General features: G+C 40.6%; 2 protein-coding genes across 3 annotated transcripts; both read right to left on the reverse strand.

Moving 5' to 3' along the window:
* Window positions 1–139: 139 nt before the first annotated feature.
* Window positions 140–13,604, reverse strand: ACTR8 (actin related protein 8). Its single transcript, XM_019724252.2, has 13 exons — window positions 13,396–13,604; window positions 10,367–10,537; window positions 8,687–8,797; window positions 7,939–8,043; window positions 7,481–7,654; window positions 6,890–6,983; window positions 6,542–6,674; window positions 5,103–5,256; window positions 4,231–4,326; window positions 3,620–3,760; window positions 2,415–2,679; window positions 1,555–1,718; window positions 140–737 (listed from the first exon to the last, which is right to left on the reverse strand). The coding sequence occupies exons 1-13, from the start codon at window positions 13,516–13,518 to the stop codon at window positions 594–596; spliced, it is 1,875 nt and encodes a 624-aa protein (XP_019579811.1). The 5' UTR covers window positions 13,519–13,604; the 3' UTR covers window positions 140–593.
* Window positions 13,605–14,600: 996 nt separating this feature from the next.
* On the reverse strand, window positions 14,601–20,759 carry SELENOK (selenoprotein K). Of its 2 annotated transcripts, XM_019724268.2 has the most exons (5): window positions 20,605–20,758; window positions 17,591–17,681; window positions 16,094–16,177; window positions 15,398–15,484; window positions 14,601–15,130 (listed from the first exon to the last, which is right to left on the reverse strand). In XM_019724268.2, exons 1-5 carry the CDS (start codon window positions 20,753–20,755, stop codon window positions 15,127–15,129), a joined length of 417 nt encoding a protein of 138 aa, XP_019579827.2. In that variant the 5' UTR covers window positions 20,756–20,758; the 3' UTR covers window positions 14,601–15,126. The 2 variants fall into 2 exon arrangements, with proteins under 2 accessions (XP_019579827.2, XP_019579826.2); XM_019724267.2 differs by lacking the exon at window positions 14,601–15,130 and having other exon boundaries at window positions 15,394–15,484; window positions 20,605–20,759.
* Between the last annotated feature and the right edge of the window lie 3,328 nt (window positions 20,760–24,087).

Raw genomic sequence — 24,087 nt, forward strand, 5'->3', positions numbered from 1 at the left:
AAATAATGATTGTTTTCTTTTCCCAAGCCCACCCTAGAGCATGTCGGGTAACAAAAGCCAGCCAGACCAGCCTTAAATCTTTGCCTCTGCAAATCTAGATCCAAATGGGCCCCAATCTTTTTTGTAATTCAACAGAAAATGAAAAAAACAAAACTTTTTATTCATTTGGAATTCCAAGAGCACGCGAGTCACATCCTGTGTGCTCACTGTTGTAGACAATAAGGAAAATTTCATGATCATACAGTTCTCATAATTCAGGTCCATACGTCACACATCCAATCCTCATAACCTGATGACACTCAGAAATCAATGTAAACGAAGGGCATCACCACTTGAGAACTGCTCTACAGCACCTTTCACATCCTTGGGGAGTTCCTGAGACGCTGAGAAAGGATCTTTCATGCTCAAATGTCTTGACTACAAAAGCAGCTTATAATTTCACACCAATGTCATGTCCTCAACATAAAAGTTAAAATTCATTTATTTTCCACGAAACTTAAGCCTCTAGCTCAATAAATTAAAACACATATATTCTGTAAGAGTCTTTTATACATGAGGCTGGTTGTGGGCCTTTAACAGTGACTTTGCTCATTTCACCACACAAAGGCAGCTCGCTCTCGCAGCATACGGACACCAAAGCGCTGCCATTCTCGCTGATAGATCCACAGTTCCTGGGTTGTATCCAGACAAGCCAGCACTGCCCCCCCTTTCCATGCAATCAGCCGAGGATCCATGTCCTAGAGAAGTGATAAAGACATGTCAGCACAAGCAGACAAGATATACACTTAATCATTTACTTGAATTTGGGGGTGGAAAAAAACCTTGCTGAGTCAATACCTAATAAGCCAGATTTTCAACCTGAATTAACGACCCATACAGGACACATGCACTACAGGTGTCTGTTTCAACTGACCAGAAAACTTTTTATTTCTGAAGCTGCTACTATCCACTATTATTCCACATTCAGCCCGTAAGGCAGAACATATATAATAGGAAATAACTGATTTTGATATTTGAGTAGACTAAATATATCCCACAATCCCTCCCTCAGGATTAAAATTAAATAAGTACATTCCCAGGAATTGTCAGTGAGATATCATGAAATATAGGCACACTCTGTTTCTAAATTCCTAGGTTTATATTTCTGTTCAAGAAAGTTCAAGCCTAAAAGATCCTTCAAGATCACCTGGTCCAGGGACCAGCAGCAGATGCTTAACGTGAAAGAGAGAAAAATGGAGCTGTGTGGCCGATGGCGTGAGACCCGTCTGTCTTCTCCTTGCCCCACTGTCCCTTTACAAAGGCAGAAGTCAGTCCTGCTGGTTCTGGAGAGCACAGCAGGGCCTAAAACCCAGGAATGCAATCGCCTAATCCAGAGCTCCTTTCACGACATCTGTGACTTGCTCGAATTATTCCACTTGCCCCAAACCCTCCAGAACTCCCCAAACACAAGTCCATGGCTCCTAGGATTTCACCTCTTTTATATACAACATTATAATTTCAAATAATTAGTGCTGGTTTCACTTGCATACAGTCCAACTTGCATCATGAATATACCTTGGGCCTTGTGATCACTTCCACATTTTCAATAATTCGCCTGAATGAAGGTGGCATTTTGTTGAGAATTCTGTGCTGCAGAAATTCTTGAGCTTTATGAAACATCAAACCACCTCCCACCACCAGGATGGAGCTGTACATCTTCTTTTTGGTATCGTCAGATGCTGAAACGACAGTAATAGCCCTTCCACGTTTTTCCCCATATCCACCCTAGGCCAAGCCACCACCACCTTTTGCTTGGACGACTGCAAGAGCAGCCTTTTTCAGGATCTCTCTCCAGCCCACCCTCAACAATGCAGAGGAACTTCACAAAATACAAATGTGAGAATGTTGCTGCCCCCATCCCCACACTCACTACTCACAGCATCAGGACCAAAATCTCTCAGGGGGCCTAAAAAGTCCAACGTGGCGTGGACTCACTTCTCTTGCCTCATCCTCACACCCTGTGTCTTAGCCATACTGGCCCTCACACAGGCTTCTTTCTCTGCCTGGAATGCCACTCCACCTGTAACCCCTACCCACCGCCCAGATATCTCTCAAGTGGCTTTTCCTTGAGGGAGCCTTCCCTGACTTCTATGGAGTAAAAATCCCTTATTAAATCCTGCAGTCAGAAGCGCCCAGTCAGTACCCCTCAGTTTAATTTTGTTGCACCTGTCACAGTTGCAAATTCACATTTGTGTGATAGTTTGACTTATTGTGGTTTCCTCCAACAGGGCCAGGAACCAGCCCGACACCTGACAAGTGAAGCACAAGGTAGGCTCGCTTGCTTCTGCGTGAACGTGCTTGACCCCTGCACAGCCACAGCCCTGCTTGAACCCGTTCACTTAACTGTGATCTCCCCGCCTCCCCCACGTGCTTACAGCAGCAGTCTATGCTGTGCAGGATGGCTTTGTCCAGGCCCAGGGCTTTCCCTTCAAACAGCGAGATGGCGGTCTTCCTGGACATCAGAGCCGTCAGGGCCTCCTCAGAGTCGTTGCCAGCCATCAGACAGTCTCCCTGGGAGGGTCCCAAATCTACCTCCTGGGAATGCAGTCTTTCTGGAAGATCAGAGGACGGGCCACGGAGATCCCCTTCAAATCCAATGGGTTTGGATGCAGACTTGCGGTCAGCAGTAGCTTTGGCAGACTTTAAATCAATGAAAAGGACACTCAGGTAGGTGGTATGACCAGGACACAACAAGGCTGATGTTCTCCAGCTAACCCCCCCCCCGCCCCCCCCCCCCCCACACACACACACACTATACACTATAAAACAGGCCTGGCACTGTGGTGCAGAAAGGAAATGCACTACAGTACACAGCCAACCACCTGGGACCCATTCCCAGATAACCTGGCGTGAGACGGGGTGTGCAGAAGATGAGGCTGCGCTGACAAGCCAAAGCGTCACTGGCAGGCAGGGCTGGTCTAGGACCTTACTGTTAGTGGTTGGGTTTTAAAATTGAGATGTCAGTGTAGACGCGCCTTGCCCCACTTGAACTGAGTTTTTAAGTGGAGTATTTCAGTGGAACTCTTGGGCCAGTGACTGTTATGGAACCCTCATTTTCAGACCTAAACTAACCACCTCATGCTCACCTTTAGGAGAGGAAGGAAGACTAGAAAAGGTTTACAGCCCTCTTCTCTCCACTATGAGCTGCTATTTCATTAGCAGATAATAGTTTTAATCGTTGGCCCTGCAACAGACGTCCTGTTACTGGGATCAGCTTTGAACAGAGGAATTCCGCTCTTTGCCTATGCCTCACACTTCTCACGCAGTATGATTAAAAAAATAGGTGAGATTTTACTGAAAATATTTACTATGGATAAATACTCCAAAGTAGATAATGCAACATATACAAGGGAAGTAGTTTCATTAAATTAACTTTTAAATGTGCGGCCTGGTATTGTGAAAATTGGATTAATGTCTGCTGAACAAAAAAAATCTGTCATCCACATTTTAAATTTAGACTTCACTTCATCTACAGTTCTAAAAACAGTGTTAGCTTTAGTATGCTGTCAGACTGTAGTGACTGCAGTGATCCATTAACTATGGGCAAAACTGCCTCCTTTCACACCGGAATCACCCAGACCTGTTCTTGTTTGCTCTGTGTGGCCAGCAGGTAATGTTCATCATGAGGGTCCTCAGGGTCACCCTGGGACCTGTGCTGCAGAGTTGTCATTTTTTGTCCAACGATTCCAAAAGTTGCTGGGTAAAACAAAGCCATTGGAGCCTGTGCATGGAAGGAAAAGAATGATCAAAACACTGCCTCTTGAAAATAACTGATCCATTAAATTTTGTTCTTCTAAAAACGAAACTGGCAGACTAGATCCTAGAAGTTAGACTGGGTAGTGTTCTTTTTTAGGAAGTAGCATTATTTCTTCAGTGTAATATAAGCCAGAAAACTCACTTCTCCAACTGAATGGGTAACATGACACCGCAAAATCTCAAAGCAATTGTAAAGTACCTAGTAATCTACTTTATAATTACCTAATAAGAAGGGTGCCTCTCCCTCTAAATAACTAATCACAGAGTGGTTAATTAACAAGAGTCCTCAGACCTATTCTAATTTGGTTTAGTGAATAATCTTGAAGCAGCCGACATTCTGACCTCATGAGGTTCCCAGAGAGTACATGTTCTCTCAGGCTGATTGAGCTTGGCTGGCTTTCTTTCTACCCACGAAAATATACACCCGCATGTTACCTGGAGTTTTTCATCTCCTAATCGAAACTGGTAAAGTAGGGCAGGGGAATCCGGATGTCGAATCTGAAATTCATGGTCCTGAAGCCCAGAGATGTCCTGATTCCAGGAAAAGATGCTGTCAGTGAATCAGTAAAAGTGCACGTAAACTCCTCCAAATACAATTAAGCCTGCCTTCCATCTACACCTCACCTATAAAAAGGCTGCCCTACGACTACCACTTGCAGTAGAACTGAATAAAACAAGAGTTCAATGATAACTTGCTTCCCTTTTAACATCTGTGAAATTTCCATCGTCTGCATTTATTATCAAGAATCACTAATACAATGACCCAAATCAATAAGCAAATGTCCTCAATAACTAAGGAATGTTACCTAGTCTTATGTTTCTCAAAAATGTTTTTGATTCAGAATTATGTTACTTGAAAAAGGTGAAAACAGGGTCTAAAACAGAGTATAAAAAGGTAGCAATCCATATGTAGTAATGATTAAATGCTGACTGTTCACAATACTAATAAATTGCTTCAAATGGTACCATTTTATTAAATGACTGTACCTATATCTTTACCTGCTACTACTCATCACACCTAAAGGTTTATCTTCATCCTTTATCAGAATCATTACAGAGCCTATAGAGAGAGTTATATACTAAACTCTCTTTCTCCAAAAAAACAAGCTGTTTTCCAGAACCCGAGACATATCCTCATAGCTCTGACGTTACCAAGAAACTCTCACTCCTTACGTGTTTCAGCTTCAAGGGTTTATTAACTTAAATTGAAAGAGGCGTATGATATTGTTAAAATTTTAATTGCCTTTTAAGTGTCTTAAATTTTTCCTGAAAACAAAAATAATCATCAATTTTAACTTTGCTCCCACCTGATCTAAATGACAAAACGTTTCTTTAAGGTGCTGCAGAAGAAGGCAATCCATTTTATTTGTTAACTGGCATTCTCTGTAAGGGAACCCAGCTCGCTGCATCAGCCAGTAGAAACATCTTGATACATCAGATCCCCCGTATGCCAGACAGAGCCTAGAGGGAAAAGGGCAGATGGGTAACCTGTCAGTGAAGAAGGTGCAGTGGGTGATTCAAGAACTCAAGTTGGCACAGTGGAACACACCGAGTTTCAAGCAATGTTTGTGGTAGGAATACGTAATTAAAGAATGAAAGGACAGTTGGATGGATGAGAGGGAGAAAAGGAACTCTAGAAAAAAAAACAGTGGTAGGGCACCTAGAAGCAGTCATGCTTTTTGCAAAAAGTATCCAAGAAACAGAAAAGAGTATTAAATCCAACTCATTTCCAAACCAACTGTTTACCATTTGCCTATGCACAATCACCAGCATATAAAAGAGGCAGGCACTGACACCCTAAGACAAACTTATGAGAGAAATCCTAGCGAATACTATCCACTAACTGAACGTGTCTATGATTTGGAAAGACCACATCTACATTATTTTAGTGGTTGGAGATTTGAAGCCAGTGTTTTCTCCATACCTGGAGAACCACTGGCATCAGACAATACAAACGATGGATGAGCGAAAAAAACTCACACTGAGTTTTAGAATGCATCGCACCTTGGGATGGGAGGCAGCAGGTAACCTTTCTCATGGACTGCTGGGCCCTCTTTGAAACTTGTTTCTATACCTTGAGATTCAAACTACCTACTGTAAGGGACAAGAAGAATTAAAGCATCCTGAAGGAGCCATCCTGAGAGCAAAATGCTGCAGAGAACACATATGTGCACTATCTGAGTGTGCTCACCTGTGTTGGGCTTGTCTCAGGAAGGACAAGCAGCAATCTGCTCCTGATGTTTATTTTATAATATTAACGCTTGTCTCAGTGATTACACCATGAAGGGACTTGACCACCATAAAGTAACTCATCACTCACTGAACACCATTTACGACAAGAAAAGCAAATACTCAAAATGCTAGCTAGTTAGAGAACTCGGACCTGAAAACTTATTTTCTCCTACACGACTTGCCTAAATAAAACTTTGCTGTGAGTGTGACTGGTATCTCTAGGCCAGACCACAGCACCAGACACAGAGCTAACCACAGGCTTCCTCCGTGGAAAGCATACAACACACAGCTGCTGATGTGAACTCGTATTAGAGAGTTCCAAAGGGAAGGGTAGAGTCAGTTGTTTGCAGCCTTGTTAGAATTTGCACTTCTACAATCTTGCTGGTTTCCTACGCAAACTTTGAATATATAATTCCTTATAAGTAATTTCTTTCTTCCTGGTGATGCTTTATAGTTGAACATTAAGCATACGGTGAGGGAAGAAGTGGGGCATGCCCACTCCCAAGTTCCTCACCGAGTGTTCCGATGAGAGACCCCATCCTCCACACAGCACACACTGGTCTTCTGGTCCCCAACATCCACAATGCAGGTGCTGCTTAAACCACTGCCAAAGGTGGCGCACACAGACTCCTGATGGACCACAATCCCTGAAAAACCAAAGGCAGAGGAGCGATCAGCTGGGAAGCAAGAACACTCCCAGACACATTATCAACTGAAGTCTAGGAACCTCTGGGTAAATGTTCAAGCATTGCTGGTTCTCTCAAATAAGCATTTCCATAAAGCAGTGAATTGAATTAACTTTGTCAGTAAAAATGAGAATGAGTCTCATTTCAAGTAGGTTTCACTGGACTATCACACATACCTGAAAAACCCATCTTCATTAGGATCATATTCACTAATTCTTTCACATGCTGTTTATTATAGATATCAGGAATTAACAAGATACATCTGTAATACTAAAAAGAAGAACAAAGAAAGAAAAGATTAAATGGTTAACGTAACGCCGGGTGAAAATGAATTTCACCACACTTGTCTTCAAAGAGGATTCTCTCTAAAGTAGCAGCAATGGTTAAAAACCCAAAATTAAAGCTCAGACCTCTCTGCTATCTTTTGGGTTTTCTGAAAAACAGAAAATGTGGAAGTTTTTTTCCCCTTGGAATTACTTAAAGATTGTGAAATAAAAAGTAAAACAACTGATATATCTAAAAAAGTTCCAGGACAAGGCATAAACATAAATAAGCTTGCTGCCTGCAGAGCAGTAGAGAGACACCAAAGAAACCAACAGAATAATAAAGAGAAAGCACTAAAGGGGAATTCAGTGAAGAAGATATGCTCAACACCTTAAGGCCGAGAGTGCTTCCAGGGCATGGTATAACAAACAACTCAGTAATGCATACTTCTACTGACCAAGAATCTTAAAGACAATCCAAGTAACTGGAAAATTTGAGCTCACCTTTAAATCTTTCAGAGGAATTTCCAAGTATTTTTGTATTGCATGAGACCATATTACTTCAATATCTGCCAGAACAGCTGTAAGGGAGCCCCCAGGTCCTGGGTGAATATTTAACTGACCTCTTCTAATAGGCCAGTGAATATTGTAACAGTCCAGTGGATTAACATACAAGGCCTAGAAAAGACGAAGATGAACACATTGTTAAAACTCTTCTCTCAGGGTTTTCTGAATTCACGTTCAAAATTCTAAGGCCAGAAATTATTTGCTGATTAGTATTTTGCTGAGCGTTCTAAATGTTGAGAGCAGAGTATCTAACATTTCAGGAGCCAGTGTGACTATATGGTCCTCAAAGTAGGATTATGGAATGCTAGAAAACTACAACTGGATTGCAAAGTAAGTGAACTTTAGCACTAGGATCAGGTTTTCTTCTTCCATTTCAGCGCAAATAAGTTTCTTACCTCTTCTCCTACCAAAAACTCAGGGTGATGAGTTGTGTTTGTCCACTTATTTCCAGAACAGTGATCTAAAATTGCAGGTCGCATCTGCTTATTGTAGGAGCGTGCCTGAAACAAAAGCACATCAGACAATTCTCTGAATTCATGCAAGGGGAAAAAAAAGGGTGGGTGTAGTGTGAGTCCTTTTTTCTCCTCTCTCACAGACCAGATACAATGGCAAATTTTAATCACAAATCCAAGATATTTGGTAAAATATTGACTGGTAATAAAAGGATTCTCTTGCCCTTTTCCACAATCTTTATTTTTCCTGTGATTTTTTTAATACCTAGGCCGTGACTCACAGCCAGTCCAAAATTAATAATGCACTCTGCCTAAAGTTGAATACAAATTTACATATCATACTGACTCATAGCCGTTCCTAATAGTATTGGTTTATCATTTTAAAATAACAAATGTGGTTAAGAATATAGCTTCCCACCAAGATCCTGGAATTATACACTTAAGACTCTCAGGTAAACTGTAAATTTTCATCGACTTACAGTAAAAAACACCACCTTATCAATTATTTGGCTTGCCTAAGCATCTGTGACACTGATTCAAGTATTCCTTAGGTGGTTAACTGGTTTTTTTTCTTTTTAAAGGAAATCACATCTTGCATTTGCAATGAAATAGGGAGAACACACAAATGGCATTATGATATAATAGCTGCACTAAAAGAATAAATCTGAGAATAATGCAGTTGAGACTGAACCTGTTCAGGGGACACAGGAATCCGTCTGGTACCATTTGACATCTTTTTAGACCATATGGCTTGATCCACCATTTTAAGACCATTTTGTCTTTGTTCATTACTTTCAGGTTTCTGGGGAAGAAAGAACAAAGTATGAGCAGTACAAAGGATTTAGTGAAAAGGGAATACAATCTCGCAAACTACTAATTTAATGCAGCACTGGGAAATGCTCCTTTGTCAACAAGTAGCATTTCCTTAATCTCTGTCATATGTATTCAAAGTAATCTTTTTGTTATTTATAAATTAAAAAATCATAAAAGAACCATCACTATAAACCAACTATCTGCAAAAATCTATTAACTTCAAGTGACTTTGGGTTGATAGAAAATTTTATGGCAAATCAGTTTCACTACTTTACACTTACAAAGTATTTCAGAGACTTCCATCTGAGTATTTATATAATTCTCCTGTTTGCAATGTTGTAACAATTTTGTAATATTCCTTCATGTTATTTTGCTCAACCAACAAGTATTCAAGTTATTGTGATATTATAAAGAATATATCCATAAATTTTGTAGAAATGTTTTGTTTTCTTTCAATTTTTATTCCTGAGATTTATTTCCTAAAGTAGAATTATAGGATACAAAGATATAAGTGAATATTAGACTCTTACATTGTCAAATTATATTTACGCTTAGAAATTGGACTTGAGTATAGTCTGCTAGTTATGCTACAAAGACTTATCATACCCTAAGACTTATCGTATTTTGCTGTGTATGATGCACTCTCATGTATAACGTGCACCCACGATTTTGGCCCAAACTTTCAGGGAAAAAATATTTCATTTTAATTTCTTAATTCAAATTTTTATTTGCTTATATTTAGGTACTTGTTTTTTGTATCATGAAGGAATTTTAGCATTTATTATTATTACACTTTTAACTCATAAGCATAAATAAAAGAATTAAAAACATTTATATAGATACGGAATTAGTACCACCCATGTATAATGTGCATCCTTACTTTTTCCTCACAAATTTGGGCAAAAAAGTGTGCATTATACATGGCAAAATACAGTACTATCAGAATTACAGAAACTACAAGTTCCTAAAACTATCCTTGATTTAAATCTTAAAAGTGAACTACAATGTAATATATATATTTAACATCTACTACCACAAAAATTTTTCCGATAATTACCATTTGCAAACTAGGATAAAATAAATGTTTACTGTAAGGAAACACATTTTTTTACCTTTAAGTTATGATATGACCTAAGATTATAATAAGTGTTTACTGTAACAATTCAATTTGCTTATGAATTGAAAATATAAGCTCAACTTAAACTGTAAGTATCCAGAAGAGAAAATATGGCAGTCAGTTAACAGAGACCTGAATACATCATTTTCAGTGCATGACAATTCTGTATCTTCCATTAAAGATCACCTTCATCAATATGCAATTTGTCCTCACGGGTTAAAAAAAAGTTGGATTTACTTTTGTTATAATTATTTCTTTACAATCTAAAATCGCTAGCTCAGATGAAAAATGTATTTGTAACCCTGAATGATGCTATTATTTTAAAACACATTAAAGCCATGAGGAACGTTTATTCAAGATTACTGTGTACACTTGAATGTCTAAACCCTCCCAAAGAAAAAACTGTGGGCTTTCTCTCCAGGTCCTCCATTTCTGACTTACATTTAGTCCCTCCCTTAGGAGCCAGTTGTCCTTGTATAGGGGCTGCCCTTGTTGCTTGTGTCTTCGTGCAATGACGTGAGGAATGCTGGCAGGAAGTGTGTCTGTGGCTCGACCGATCCTTAAAGTTGTTGAACCTGGATGTATGACGACAATGAAGTTGCTCTGGATTTGCTGCAAACATGAAACATAGGCGTGTGGTCTTAGTAAGTAATATGCAGGTAACAAGGTAAATAACATGTAGGTAACAGACCAGACGAAGAAGTTAGTTTCCTAAAATGACTATCAGGTATTAAATGACTCAAAGGTATTAAAATAATTCTGTAAAGGGAGGTCTTTGAGAGGCATTAAACTACTGCTCCCTGCCTGAATACAAACTCATTTTGTATGTGTTCCCAGGATCTGACTCACATAGTCCAAAAAATACTTGTTTAAATGAACGGAACCATAATTATCCAATGCAAATTAACCTCTTGGGCATTTGTCGCAGGCACAGTAGGTATAATGGTGACCAAGACGAAGTCCCAACCATCAGAGAATTTTACTAGGGAAGACAGTTAAACAAGGAATGAGAGTGTGGGGAATACTATGACTAGTGAAGTGCTGGCTTCCCTAAGTCGAAACCACCTAAAGATGCTTGTAAAAATAAACAAGCAAAAGGTTGACCCTAAACTTTCATTACCAATTTTCTAAATCAGAATCTCCAGGGAGAGAGCCTAGGAATCTGCAATTTTCAAAAGCTCCTGAGGTGATTAATATGACAACTCAGGTTTAAACCCACTGGTTGAACAGGTGAGGAAAGAAGTTAATGTAAGGATAAAATTATTATTTTGTAATGCTGGAAAATAAGGCTTTATATATATCAACCACTTCCAGTGTATGTGTGCATACACTGTATTTTGGTTATTGTTTCTAAAAATACTTTACCCTTTTTGGTTCTTTGCTATTTATCTAATGTGGCAAGAATCTGGTGTGGAAAAGCCAGAGTTCACAATTCTATCCTCGTAAGTCAGAAAACGTTGCTGCAATTCACAATCCATTGTTGGGTGACGGTGAACAAGGACTGACAAAGTAGCACAAATCAGGACAGTGGAGCGATGACTGGACTTTACTTTCAGATGGTAATTTTTTTAGATCTCATGGGGGCAGAACGTAACCTCAATCCCTTGGATACCTTTACCATGTAGACTTGTTGAGGGACTCATAGTTTCTGTGGGGAGTGGGAGAAGGTAAAAGAGACTCTGACAATCCCTTTGACAACAGGATCCCTGTGTTAAGAACCACGACTCCAGCCTGACTCATTAGCTAGCACCTACTCTGTCCTGCCCTTGAAGCTACAGTTGTGTCTTGACATTTCCATACCTGGCCAATAAGATCACATACAGACTTCCAAGATGAAGACCCTGCCTACTTCTCTAGCCTTACTCTAGAGCCACTTCTTTTGTGGTCAGTACATTCCACTACCGTTTCCTGGATATTACTGCTTAAGGTAAGATAGGGTAAAAAAGTTATTAAGCAAATAATAATACAGGTACCACAGAGCTATGGAAAAACCAAAGGGTGTTATACAACGGACTGAAGTTAAAGAAATGCTGTTAAAGCAGTTAAGGACCCAGGCTCTGATTTCACAGAGCTGGCTTCAAGTTCAGATTGTGCCATTTCCTTGCTCTGGAATAAGTTCCTACCTCATAGAGGATTAAATGAGTTGATCACATAGCTCAGAGTCTGGCTAGCTCTTCCAAAGTGCTCCATGGCCTTCCGAGGAGGCCAGACTCTTGGGTTTTTATGATCCTCACGAGTCTGCTAAGATCTCTAGTCTCATCTCTTGCTCCCTCTTCCTCAATTCCAGACATCCTGCTCTCCAACACTACATATCCTCTTAGCCCAGGTGTCTTCTATGCTGTTCTCTCCCTCCCTGAGATTCCACCTTACCCCTGGCTAACCCTTAATCATCTTTCAGGTCTTAGTCCAGATGTCAGCTCCTTTGAAGAAACCATCCAGACCATCAGGAATGGAGGAGGTACCTGCTGTGCCCAACACTTCCTAATGGTCCTCTGCACCAACCCATCGCACACCACGCTGTTATCTGTGGCCCCACCCCCAAACGTCAGCTCTCACTCCTACGTCCCGCCCCCTCAGAGTGGGAGAATCCTCCATCCAATCTGCCCCCTCAACTAGGTAAGTGGAAATACTGAGCTCTATGCAACAGTAATAACCACCTTGAGGCCTTACCATGTGCCAGGCACTGCTATGTATTTTACAGCTGCCTGGCCAGTTGGGTATTATCCTTAACACATCCACCCGTAAGAAACCTGCCTCAGAGATATCCAATATGAAATTCTAAGCATTTAAATGCCTCCTGATTTCTGCTGTGAATTGTACAGTGCCTTTGTCCATTTTCTTATGGGAATGTTGGTGTTTTCTTCACTATTAAGAATATATATATATCCTTCGCCTGTCATGCTACTGCAATTCCTCTGGTTAGTATAACTTAATCCTGTCCAGTTTTTGACATACCAGTTCCAAATGTATATTCAGACAAATGTGTCTACCATTTCACTGCTTTTAAGCTTGAAATGACCTATACTACCTGAGATTTCCTAAGAAAGAAAAAAGCCTAAACCTCTATCCCTTACCCCTAAGGACACGCAAATTCTCCATGTGAGCCAGACCCGGTGCTAAACTTTACCTGCCACCACTAAAACCTCACGAGCTCGGGAAGTAGGTGATAGCCCTGTCCTTGCTTCGTGGCCAGGGAGCTGGGGCTCTTGCAGCGGCTGATGGGGGTGGGCGGTGGGGACGTGGTAAGGGCCTCGGAGCGAGCCCTCCTGGCCCCGCAGCGCGCCGGGCTTCCTCGCCGGGCGTCCCCGTGTGCAACGATCCGGGAGGGGAACGAGCAACCTCTGCACCACGCACGAGGGTGAGGGCCCGAAGCCTTCCGTAGGGCGCCAGCCTCCCCTCCCCAGCCCCGGCAGACAAGATCTGAGGCTAAAGTGCGGGGCCCTCACTGAGACCCGCCCGCGGCGCCTAACCTCCTGCAGCGACTCCGGCACCAGTGCCGGCACGATGGGCCGCTTCACGCCGCGCTGCTCCTTTTCTTTCTCCCCGCCCTTCTCCTTCCCGTTCTCCGCATCCCCCTTCTCTGCCTGGGTCATCGCAGCTGGCGACCACCGCGAACCTCCAGACCCAGGGCGGCACCTAGACCGCCAGAAGTCCCCTCCGCGCAGGCGCAGTTTCCCGGCCGGCAGCCCACAGCCAAGATGGCCGCCGGGGACTCGCAGCAGAGAATTCCAGGAAACGGAAGGGCCCACCTGTCCGCTGGGGAACCGACTGCAGGTTGGCGGGGCTCTGTTGCTAAATGGATGTTGCTGCGATTGATTCTGGATGTAGCGTGATAGCAAGGTGCTGTACTTGCTTTTTGTTTTGACAGCTTACCATGGACTAGCCAATAATCGGCATCTCATTTCGTCCTCACACCTGTCTTTTCTCCTGGATTTCCAGACACCATACATAGGACTCCTAGTTCTCATACTTCTCTGGTTGTGCTCAGTCCAGACTCTGATGTTAGGGTTCTCTGGAGCTAGGTCTCCTCTCTACACATTCCTTGGATGACTATCCAGTTTCATGGCTTTAAACATGAGGATAATTCCCGAATATGTAATTCCCGTGTGGACCTCTCCCTGAGATCCGGACTGATGAATTTGGTATCTTTATTTGGATGTCGAAGGCATTGCAAACTTAAACATGTCCAAAATGGAACCAAACCTCCCCCCCCCAAAAAAAAACCCCAAAAAAACAAAAAAACACCTACTCCCACTTTAACCCTCTCAGTAATTATCACTGATTACATCCCCACTTCCTGGCAATTAGGGTTGAATAAATACTTATAAATGGATATAAAAATGCTTTTACCTGAACACTTTGTTTTCAAAGCCTATGAAACACTGTCAGTAGAATTATCTGTACTACTCATTCTTCCAGTCATTATTTCAGTGCCTATTACATGTTGTCACTTCAAAATACCGGGATAAAGACAAAATCTCTAACCTCATAGAGCTCCATCCTGGTAAAAGAATGTGAGTTACCAGGATTCATTCAGATAGGGGCTAAGACCTAAGCAACAGTTTACGATAATTTCTCAAGATATCTTTGAAGTTCATGAATCTAAAGACCACCTAGCCAATGTTCATTTTGTAGCTCACTTTTGTTGATTATGGCTTTATAAATACCCTGATAATTATATCTGGTAGCAAATCAAACATTTTATTAAAGATTCATGGAACAAATACATTTCAATATATTATTATACGCATACTACTGAAATAAATACAATGTGACTTATTTATAAATGAAAACAAATTAACAATGAACACTTTCAGAAGTTGAAAAAGGTGACACTAATAGTACTAAATACACAGCCTTTTATTTTTCTTCAAATTGGAGTTTTTGTGTTTCAATTATATAAAGATGAGTCAGTTTTGTAACCTAAAAATATTTACTTATTAAAACTGTATTAATACTTTCATAAACTATACAAAATGATAATGAGACAAACATGTGCATTTATAGAACTGCATCAGTCATGCCAGATCCCTGCGAGGGAATTCCCAGCACAACCTCATTCGTCTGTGAGGACACAGAGCAATCCCTGTTTAGACGTACACATTCATCTACTCGTCCAGCACGGTCAGCTCTCCACTGCTTGATGGTTTCCTTCTGCTATGAATGTGCACGTCCAGTTGTCTGCTTCTTACAGCAGACATTTACCTAAAAAAAAAAAAAAAAAAGGTCATAATAATTAGTTGCTAATTATTAGTCTGTATGAGAAATCCATCATTACATGTTATGAAACCTATTTCAAAAGACATTTGGGTAATAAAGCCAATGGATTTTTCAAGGGTTAAGACAGAAGTATTTTTCCAAATAATGATGTCTGAGTAATTACAGAATGTTGGACTTGTTTTCCTAAAGACCTTCCTAAGGAGGCATTTTCAAAATGAAATCCCTACAGAATAATTTCAGATTTGAAGTTACCTTCCTCATCCACCAGCCATTGGAGGAGGATTAGGACCACGCAGATGATTAATTCGACCCATTCTTCTGGGGGGATTTCCTGGGGGCCTAATAAAAGAAAAAGTTAATTTCTACTGTTTAGTAGACATTACTTCAATTGGTTCCTTTTAAACACACAAATAGACCCTTTATTTAAAATAGGCACTACCATTTAGGTCAAAACTTCAAACCCTTTTAGGGACCAGATACATGAAGCGCATGAGGAAAGTGAGTCCTCCTGTGCTTCATGTATCTGGTCCCTATAAGGATGAACCCACCAGCAAGCACCGTCTGTAAATGCCTAACTGAAACCCAGCTCCAGCTGATTTTTACATGGAAACACAAGCCTAACCCATCGCTACTTGATCTTTTGAATTTTTAATTATCAGCTGGAAATCCAGATTCTAAAATGAAACCTCTAGGTTTTAATGTTGGCTCTCAGTTTTTAACCTCTAATTTAGATATTTCCTATAGGATATTTGATGTACATATTAACTTTGCCAAATTAACTTTGCCAGATTATCAAATCACAGGCATCTTGACTTAATTTACAACAATGCATTAATTTTGTGAAATAGAATTTAAACTTTTAATTTCCATGTGTCTATCTATCATAACTAATTTAGTTAAAATATACAGAGGGGTGAAAACATCTATTATCAATTTAAAAAGCTATACCCTTTTCCATCATCATATCTGGAATCAGATGAGTTTCCATAGCCTCTTTGCTTTTTCACATCTTGCTGAAGCAGAGTTTTGAAGCTGAAACAAGGGGCAGAAAACAACAGATCACTTCCAACATTATAAAATATAACGGTTTCGTGGTTTCAACTATCATCTCTGTGAGACGACGACTGAACTAACTTAGCTCCAAACCCACTTTTCAAAGCTGTCTGTACAATACCATCTAATAATGCAAGCACGTCTCTAAACAGAATGTGCTATGTTCTGTGCCAAAGCCACCCTTCCTTGTCTTTCACCCCAACTTTCTTCCTCTACTCTACATCAGCTGTCAGGTCCCAGAGTCTGTTTTTACAGTACTGCACACATTAATTGCTCCTGCATTTCCCCTGCCGATAGCCTACCTAATGTTACCTTGGAGAGGGAGGGACTGAGGGTAGTGTGCCAGAGGCACAGATGCTCTGGGAATCCATTTAAAAGAAGTTTTCTTTATTTGTGAAAGGGGAAAAATTGAACTAAATTAAAACCACATTTTTAATAAACAATAGGGAGTAGGTAAATTTGTAAGAGACTAAAGAAGTTTTGCACTGGGGAACTTAACTTTGAGCCTCTCTTGTCCCAGTTTTTTCCTTTGGAACTGATTCTTTCATTTAACCCTTCCTAATTTATGCTACATGCAGCCAAAAGATTAATCTTTCTAAACCAAAACAACAATCAAATTAAGTATAAAGATCACAGACTGACTTTCAAACTTTTCTGCCACCTTTGTGTTGCTTCCACCTCCCACAATCATGCCCGCCTCAGTGCCCCTTGTAATATGAAGATATTGACTGCTAGTAAGTCAATAAAGAGACTGTCTCCCACATCTTTGCATCCCCACAGTTCTCTACCCATAAGACGCTCAAATATATATGCAAACTTAGGATAAGTAAAACTTGTTAGTTGATGAACAATTTTCATAAAACAGCATGTGAAAGACGAAAAAATGCATTTAACTAAGAATTGCTTGAAATTATAGTGAAGTTTAAATTGTTGTCTCCTCTGAATGATTCTAATCCTTCATTACAAAAAAAAAAACTTGATTACTTACTTGGGAGCTTTTTTTTTAAATTAAGATCTAATTTCCCTTGTTTACTTGTTGTGTAATATTGAATACAATTTGCACATATACACGAAAGCCATGAGTAGCAGAGTGAAAGTGAGGTGCTGTCATTTGGCATTAAAATAGGCTGGCTCCATAGCTGCAGATTGAAATGGTCACCAAGGCTAAGATATTGTCAAGCTTACTAACTCAACCAACAGATTCATAACCATAAGATGTCCTGTGGCAGCTTGACCACTACACAAGTATTCACTTCCCTTAGTATAGCTATTAACAAAAAAAGAATTAAAAACTGCTTTAAGAAAGCGGAGCCCATTTAAGATACGCAACAAAATGTACTTAATGTACTTCTGGCGACTTAGCTGGACTATTAAGAGCATTACTATACTTACAACAAAACCACGAACTCAGCTATCCCCCAGAAGAAATCTGTTATAAAAGATAATCTCCACGGGGACTGACTCCTGCTGTCCAACACTTGTCCTACAGACAAGAATAAAGAAACTTGAGTTAGTGCTACAAAGCCCTGACACAAGATGCATTACACTAGGTAACAATCATAGACTCAGTTTTCAACTTGTGTATTGTTCCAAATGGTCGACAAATGGAGAGGTCTGTTATAGGCACATCATTCTAAGGAAGGGTTCAGGGAAATAAAGCTCTGTGATATAGGGGTCATTCCTTAAATTTGTCAAATGCTTTCCTATAGTTTGTAATTTTGATGGGTGACAATTCATTCAAGTATTTTTCCTTTTTCCTTTTTTTACTGTGTAAAATATACACAAGATTTTTACCATTTTGACCATTTTTAAGTGTACAGTTCTATGACATTAAGTATATTCATATTGTTGTACAAGTGTCACCACCATCCATCTTCAGAACTTTTTCATCTTCCCCGACTGAAATCCTGTACCCATTAAATACTATTTCCCATTTCTCCCTTCCCCTAACCCCTGGCAACACCATGATTCTACTTTCTGTCTCTATGAATTTGACTTCTCTAGAAACTTCATATGAAGAATCATACAATGTTTGTACTCTGGTGACCAGCTATTCCACTTAGCATAATGTCTTCAAGGTTCATCTATGTTGTGGCATGTGTCAAATTTTCCTTTTTCTTTTTAAGGTTGATTAACATTCCTTTGTATGTTTGTACTACATTTTGTTTATCCATTCATCTGTTGATGGACACTTGGGTTGCTTCCACCTTTTGGTTATTGTGAAAATGCTCTATGCTTATGGGTGTACAAACATCTGTTTATTCAAGTATTTTGAGGAAACAAGTGGGTAAATATAAAACAATGCTCACAACACTTCCACTTTCGTAAATGTGTTCAAAGTATTTCTTTCACTTGCAAAGCCTCTTGCCTGTATAAAAAGATTGTTTACACATACTTTTAAAAGTCTTTAGAATCAGTTATTATGATAAAATTTTTATAAAACAAAGAATCTGTGTGCTCTAAGTAGTTAAGAGAATTTGGCTTGTTCATTAAAATGACTATTATTTTTCCGTAAAAGGATACTGTTGATTCTGATTATAGACTTCATTTTTATATTAAGCAAAAATTGATTTATTTTTGAAACCACTTTAAATAGAAGATACAACATAAAAAGTTAGTGCTCTAGAGTTTCAGCCTTGCAAATCTAAAGATCAGAATATTTTGGGAGAAGACCTGTCAGCTACCTCTCTCCATTTTCCTAAGAACTTCTCCACGCTCACTTTCATCCCTGTGGCCAGGGTTTACTTTCAGGTATATCCATTCATAGAGACATTGAAGAAAAAAGGACTACATATAAAGACAGAACATGGGTGATAGGTTTGGTTCTACCTCTTACTAGCTCTGCTTCCTTGTCTGATGTGACATTTTCCTTCTCTGAGAAAAAGTATTCCAGGACTAATCATATAGGATTGATTGTTGGGGGATAAAAAAGTCATTTGACAGTAAGAGAAATGTTTTGTCAACCATGAAGTGCTGGTAAATACAGTCCTTCTAATAAGACTGATCTGATTGGAACCCGTCAATACTTCCTTTGATTCTAAAGCACGTATTGCATCATTCTGTCTTGCTGTTTGCACTTGCCCTCCTAGTTTCTGAAGGCAGAACCGCCCCCCACCCCTGCCACCCCCAATATCCTTAGAGGGAAATAAGTTCTTTGAATGCAATTGGCATTTCTCACCTATGAAATTGAAATAAAAGGCCCTAATAAATCCTTTGTTATTTATGTGGATCAAATATGATAATGCATATACAATAAGACATATTACAAAGAATTACTCAATAAAGCATAAATAGAAGCTGCGAGCCTTAACCACAAAGGATAAAACACAAAGTCTGCAAGTGCCCAAAACGGAGATAAAATTTTGATTTTATTTTAGTGTGTGTATGTGTGTGTGTCCATCAACATACCTGTTTCAAAGATTTTTAAGTGGGAGACGAGAGAGATTTTGAAGAGCAAAGAAATGCAAAGTGCACTCAGCCAAAAGACTTTCCAGTATCTTAACTATCTCCGAAGATAAACAGATGACTCTAATAGAACCAGCACCTAGTCCCAGTGAGCTATGCACCACTGGCTAAGATTGCACCAAGACATTTATTTCACCTGAGTCAAACAGGTGGTCAGGCAGTTCTAGCCCTGTCATATTGTGTCTTTTCTTCCCAGTCATTTTCTTTGTGGAGTCACTGAATTAAGTCTCTCTGATTCTCCATTCCAGGAATAATTAACTTGCTTTAGAGGGAGTGGTGCTTCTTCCTGTGCCCCTTGAAATTAGGACAAAAGACTACATGTGTGACTAGCTATCCTCTCCTGGGGGGAAAAGCTCACAAAGGCCATATATAATTGATAACAGCTAAGACGCTAACGTCAGCCTACCTCGATTCAAACCCGGACTGTGCCATTAACCACCTCTGTGATCCTGGAGAAGCTATTTAATCTATATGCGCCACGGTCCATCCGTAATACGGGGAGAATAAAATCTTACCTGAATAGGGCTGTTCTAAAGACTGAATGAGTTGATAAGCGAGTAACGCTAAAACAGTGGCCGAGGCGTAAATGCTACGCAGCTGGTGTTCATGTTGTTATTACTAGTTAAGGACACAGACGCCCGAGAGGAGACACCACTTTTCGCGAGACCCACAACCAGAAGCTCTAGGAGAACGAGGACGCTGGGCTCCCGGCACAGTCTTCACCATGGGGACCTCGGCCCTTGCCCACCCGCTTACGGACCATCGGCTGACGCGCCGCAGGCCCGGTCCCCTTCGCCTGGGGATCCGCCTGGCTGCGCGGCGCCAAGTCCAGGGAAGCCGCCAAGGGGGCCCAGCCCAGCGGGCGAAGACGGAAGACACCCGAGATCCGGCCCCCCAGGCCAGCGGCCGCCCCCGGAGCTCCCCTCGCCCCCCAAACTCACCATTCGAGATGTAAACCATCTTGCTTCCCGTCCCCCGCCTCCGGGGCGACTGAGGAGCCCGGTTCTGTCTCTTCCACCACGCCCGCCCTTTAACGTCATAGATCCCGACGAGACAACACGGAAACGGAAGCGGGAGGTGGACGGAGCCCATTGGCTGGGGAGACACGCCCCCGACGGGCGCTGTGGCTCGTCACGCCGGCGACTACCGGTGAAGCGGAGGCTGACGGGTAGGTGGCCGGATGTGATGTTAGCGGCTTAGCCTGTGTGCGGGTGCTCGTCCGTCTCCTTTATGGTTTGATTTTGCGGAGCTTGCTTGCACCGCCCGTGAAAAGACGCTGCTTTCTAGTTGTTTGATAGGCCCAGGGACGGGAGGAGGAGGCTGCCACGCGTGCCGTGGAGGAGGGCACCGCCGGCATAAGGACGTTCCTTAGCGTTTTCGGGAAGTGTTGGTATTTGAGGGTGTGGAGGAAAGTGCCTTTCGTGCTGAGGCGGTGACCAAGCGGTACGGAGGTTTATTGTCAAGCCTTTGGGATTGATTACACAGGCACCTGCTGGATGCATTTTTTCTCTTTTAAGCCATTGTTTCTGCTCTTGGTTCACCAGAAGTGACTGGCGATTTTTAATCGGGTCTTGCTTGTGAGGCAACTGAAAACTACTGTAGCACGCGCGCGGCCTGTCGCTGCTTGTTTCTTGATGGCCGCTGCAGGCCGGCAGTGCAGCGGGACAGACAAATAAGATACTTCTCGGTCGTTGATTTAATAAGGACGTACTATGTGCTGATGTATATTTACTCTGCTCCATCCACTGGGTTACTTTATGTTCCTTGAACATGGAAAACTTGTTGTTTCAAGGCTTTTGTACTTGGCTGTGCTCATGGGGAGTCCTAATGGCTGCTTCCTTTTTCTTTTCTTTTTTTTAAGTTCTCAAGTCGTATCATCTCATTAGGTTACTAAAATGAAACAAAATTACATTTAGAAATAATTACATTTTTCATTTAACAGTGTTGGTTAAGATTGTAAATATGTTCTAATAGCTGAATAATTGAAGATTTAACTCCATGTTGACTCTTTTGGGAGCATTGTCCCCGCAAAAGTGCTTAATAGGACAAGACAACATTCTTTATTTCATTTGAAATTTTTGCAGCACAAGCATAGAGGATCTTTTTTGCAAAAATATTGGAGGCGGGGGCCATTAAATTCCCCAAAGACCTTTCTTAATCTGGGTCATGCTGCCATCATCTCTTACCCTGCGCTACTCTAGTTGCCTTCTAACTGAAATCCCGGCTGCCACCTTTGCTAGACTCCGTGAGCAGTTTTTCACACTGCGTTCAGAGTGATCTTCAAATGGAAATCATCTCAGTTTACAACAATAAAATCTCCATGATTACTTTCTTTATAGTACTTACCACATTGTGAAAATATCTTATTTATCTGATTATTGTTTTAATCGCTCTTAAGATACTATAAGATCTAAGTGATCAGAGGCCGTACCAACCTTGTTCCCTTTTATATCTTCAAGGTTTATCATAGTCCTTGACAGGTAGTAGGTGCTCTGTATTTGGTAGGGCGGGGTTGGGGATGAGAAAGAAATAGCTTTCTAAAAGTTCCCTAAAAAACTCCCCAATCACCAAAGGAGGAATAGAAGTAATACTGAGATCTCCTGAGTACTAGATACTGATAGGCTATCCTTTCCTCTCCATTTCTGAGATTTAATGCCGTCATTTCCTAATGAACCACCTCTAGTCTCTCCCTCTTTATTTCATGCTATATTGAGCTGCCTGGTTAATCTGATCTTGCCTGTTTCCTGCTCACAGTGTTTCCTTTCTCCCCACTACCTGACAAATAACACCCAGCCTCCCTGGTCTGGAGACTGTTGAGGGCTTCCCTGATACGTTTTCTTAGGTTTCTCTCCCTGACTTCTAATTTCCTAATAGACCCCCTTGTTTTCCTTCCTTATTGCTTCTGCTCATGTGTTTCCTCTGATGGGAATTTTCCCTACCTCCTAAAATCTCATCCATCCTTCAAGGTGAGGCAAGTGCCTATCAAATGAAATAATGAATGTGAAAGGACTTTGAAACACTTAAAAAAGTTATGTAATTAGTAACAACATGGGGTTGGGAACAAAGATAACATTTCCCCTCTTGCCCTAATCTTTAATGTAGAGAAATGCATGTTAGCTACTATGTAGTCATGTGTTGCTATGGAATAGTTGAAATGTGGCTAGTCAATTGAAATATGCTCTATGTGCAAAATACATACTAGATTACAAAGATTTAGAATGAGGAAAGTAAAATATCTCAATTTTTAATATTGATTACATATTAAAATAATATTTTGGATTAAAATATTTTATTAAAAATAAGTTTGCTCGTTTTTATTTTTTTAATGTGACTGCTAGAAAAATTTAAATGACATACTTGGTTCACATTAATGCTTTACATTACATTTCTGTTGGACACCACATGTGTAGAATGAAGACATTATTGGCCTGGCACAGAAAAGGCACTCAGTAAATATTTATTGAATAGATGAATGAATGAATGTTCTCAATAATAGATAATATTTATACAGGGTTTACTCTATGTTAGGCACTATTCTAAACACTGTGTATTTATTACTTCATTTATTCCTCATAACAGCAATAATAGCTAACATTTATGTAGCATTTACCTTGTACCAGGAAATGTCCTAAGTGTTTTCCATGTGTTGATTAATTTAAACCTCAACCATGTTAACTAGGTTCTACTGTTATTTTATAGATGAGAAAAATGAGTCATAAAGAGCACAAGTGACTTGCCCAAGATCATATAGCTAGTAAGAAGCAGAGCTGAGATTAAGACCAAGAGTTTGGATGTATAGTTTGTGCTGTTAACGCCTGTGCTATGCTTTCCACACATGAGCAGAGTTATTGAAATAGGAGGATATAATGTGTGGTACTCAGTATAGAATGGGAGGTGGTTACTGGAGACTGAATGTATCTTAGTGTTCTCAAAGTTGCAAAATAGATTCCCCCAGTTTTTCTTTTGGAAACACCCTAAGCATAAAATTCCCTTAAGCATCTAGTTAAAAAGAAATAACAGACCTAGAAATAATAGACCTAAAAATGGAGTCACTTTTGCTAATCCGAATCAAGTCTTTATACTTAATTGTAGTTTCAGCCTCTCCCAAGAGGGGGATTTTAAACCAATCAGTCTGGAATTTCCTGGTCAGCACTAGTGAGGTAATCTGCCTGAAAAGATCCCTGCCTTCCCTTAAGCATCCTTCTAGCTGCTACATGGGATGCTGCCCGATTCATGAATCACTTGATAAAGGCAATTAGGTCTTTAAATTTACTTGGTTGAATTTTTTTTTCTTTTTTTTTTCTTTTTTTTCTTTTTACATTCTCTAAGTCAATTACTTGCCCATCTCTGCACCAATTCCTTGGCCAAAGGGATGGGCAATTCTGAATGACAGCTACCTCTGGGGTTGGAGTCAATCCTGTTTA

The sequence above is a fragment of the Rhinolophus sinicus genome, linkage group LG10 (assembly GCF_036562045.2).
Source record: "Rhinolophus sinicus isolate RSC01 linkage group LG10, ASM3656204v1, whole genome shotgun sequence".
Classification (NCBI taxonomy): Eukaryota; Metazoa; Chordata; class Mammalia; order Chiroptera; family Rhinolophidae; genus Rhinolophus; species Rhinolophus sinicus.

Bases quoted from the DNA above. Each gene is read 5' to 3' on its own strand.
- ACTR8 (XM_019724252.2), bottom strand. From the start codon at position 13,518: ATGACCCAGGCAGAGAAGGGGGATGCGGAGAACGGGAAGGAGAAGGGC. The intron at 10,538-13,395 runs GTTAGGCGCCGC...TCATGTTTGCAG, and splicing joins TGCCGGAGTCGCTGCAGGAG to CAAATCCAGAGCAACTTCAT. The intron at 6,675-6,889 runs GTATGTGTGATA...TTGGTTTTTCAG, and splicing joins AATGAAGATGGGTTTTTCAG to GGATTGTGGTCCATCAGGAG.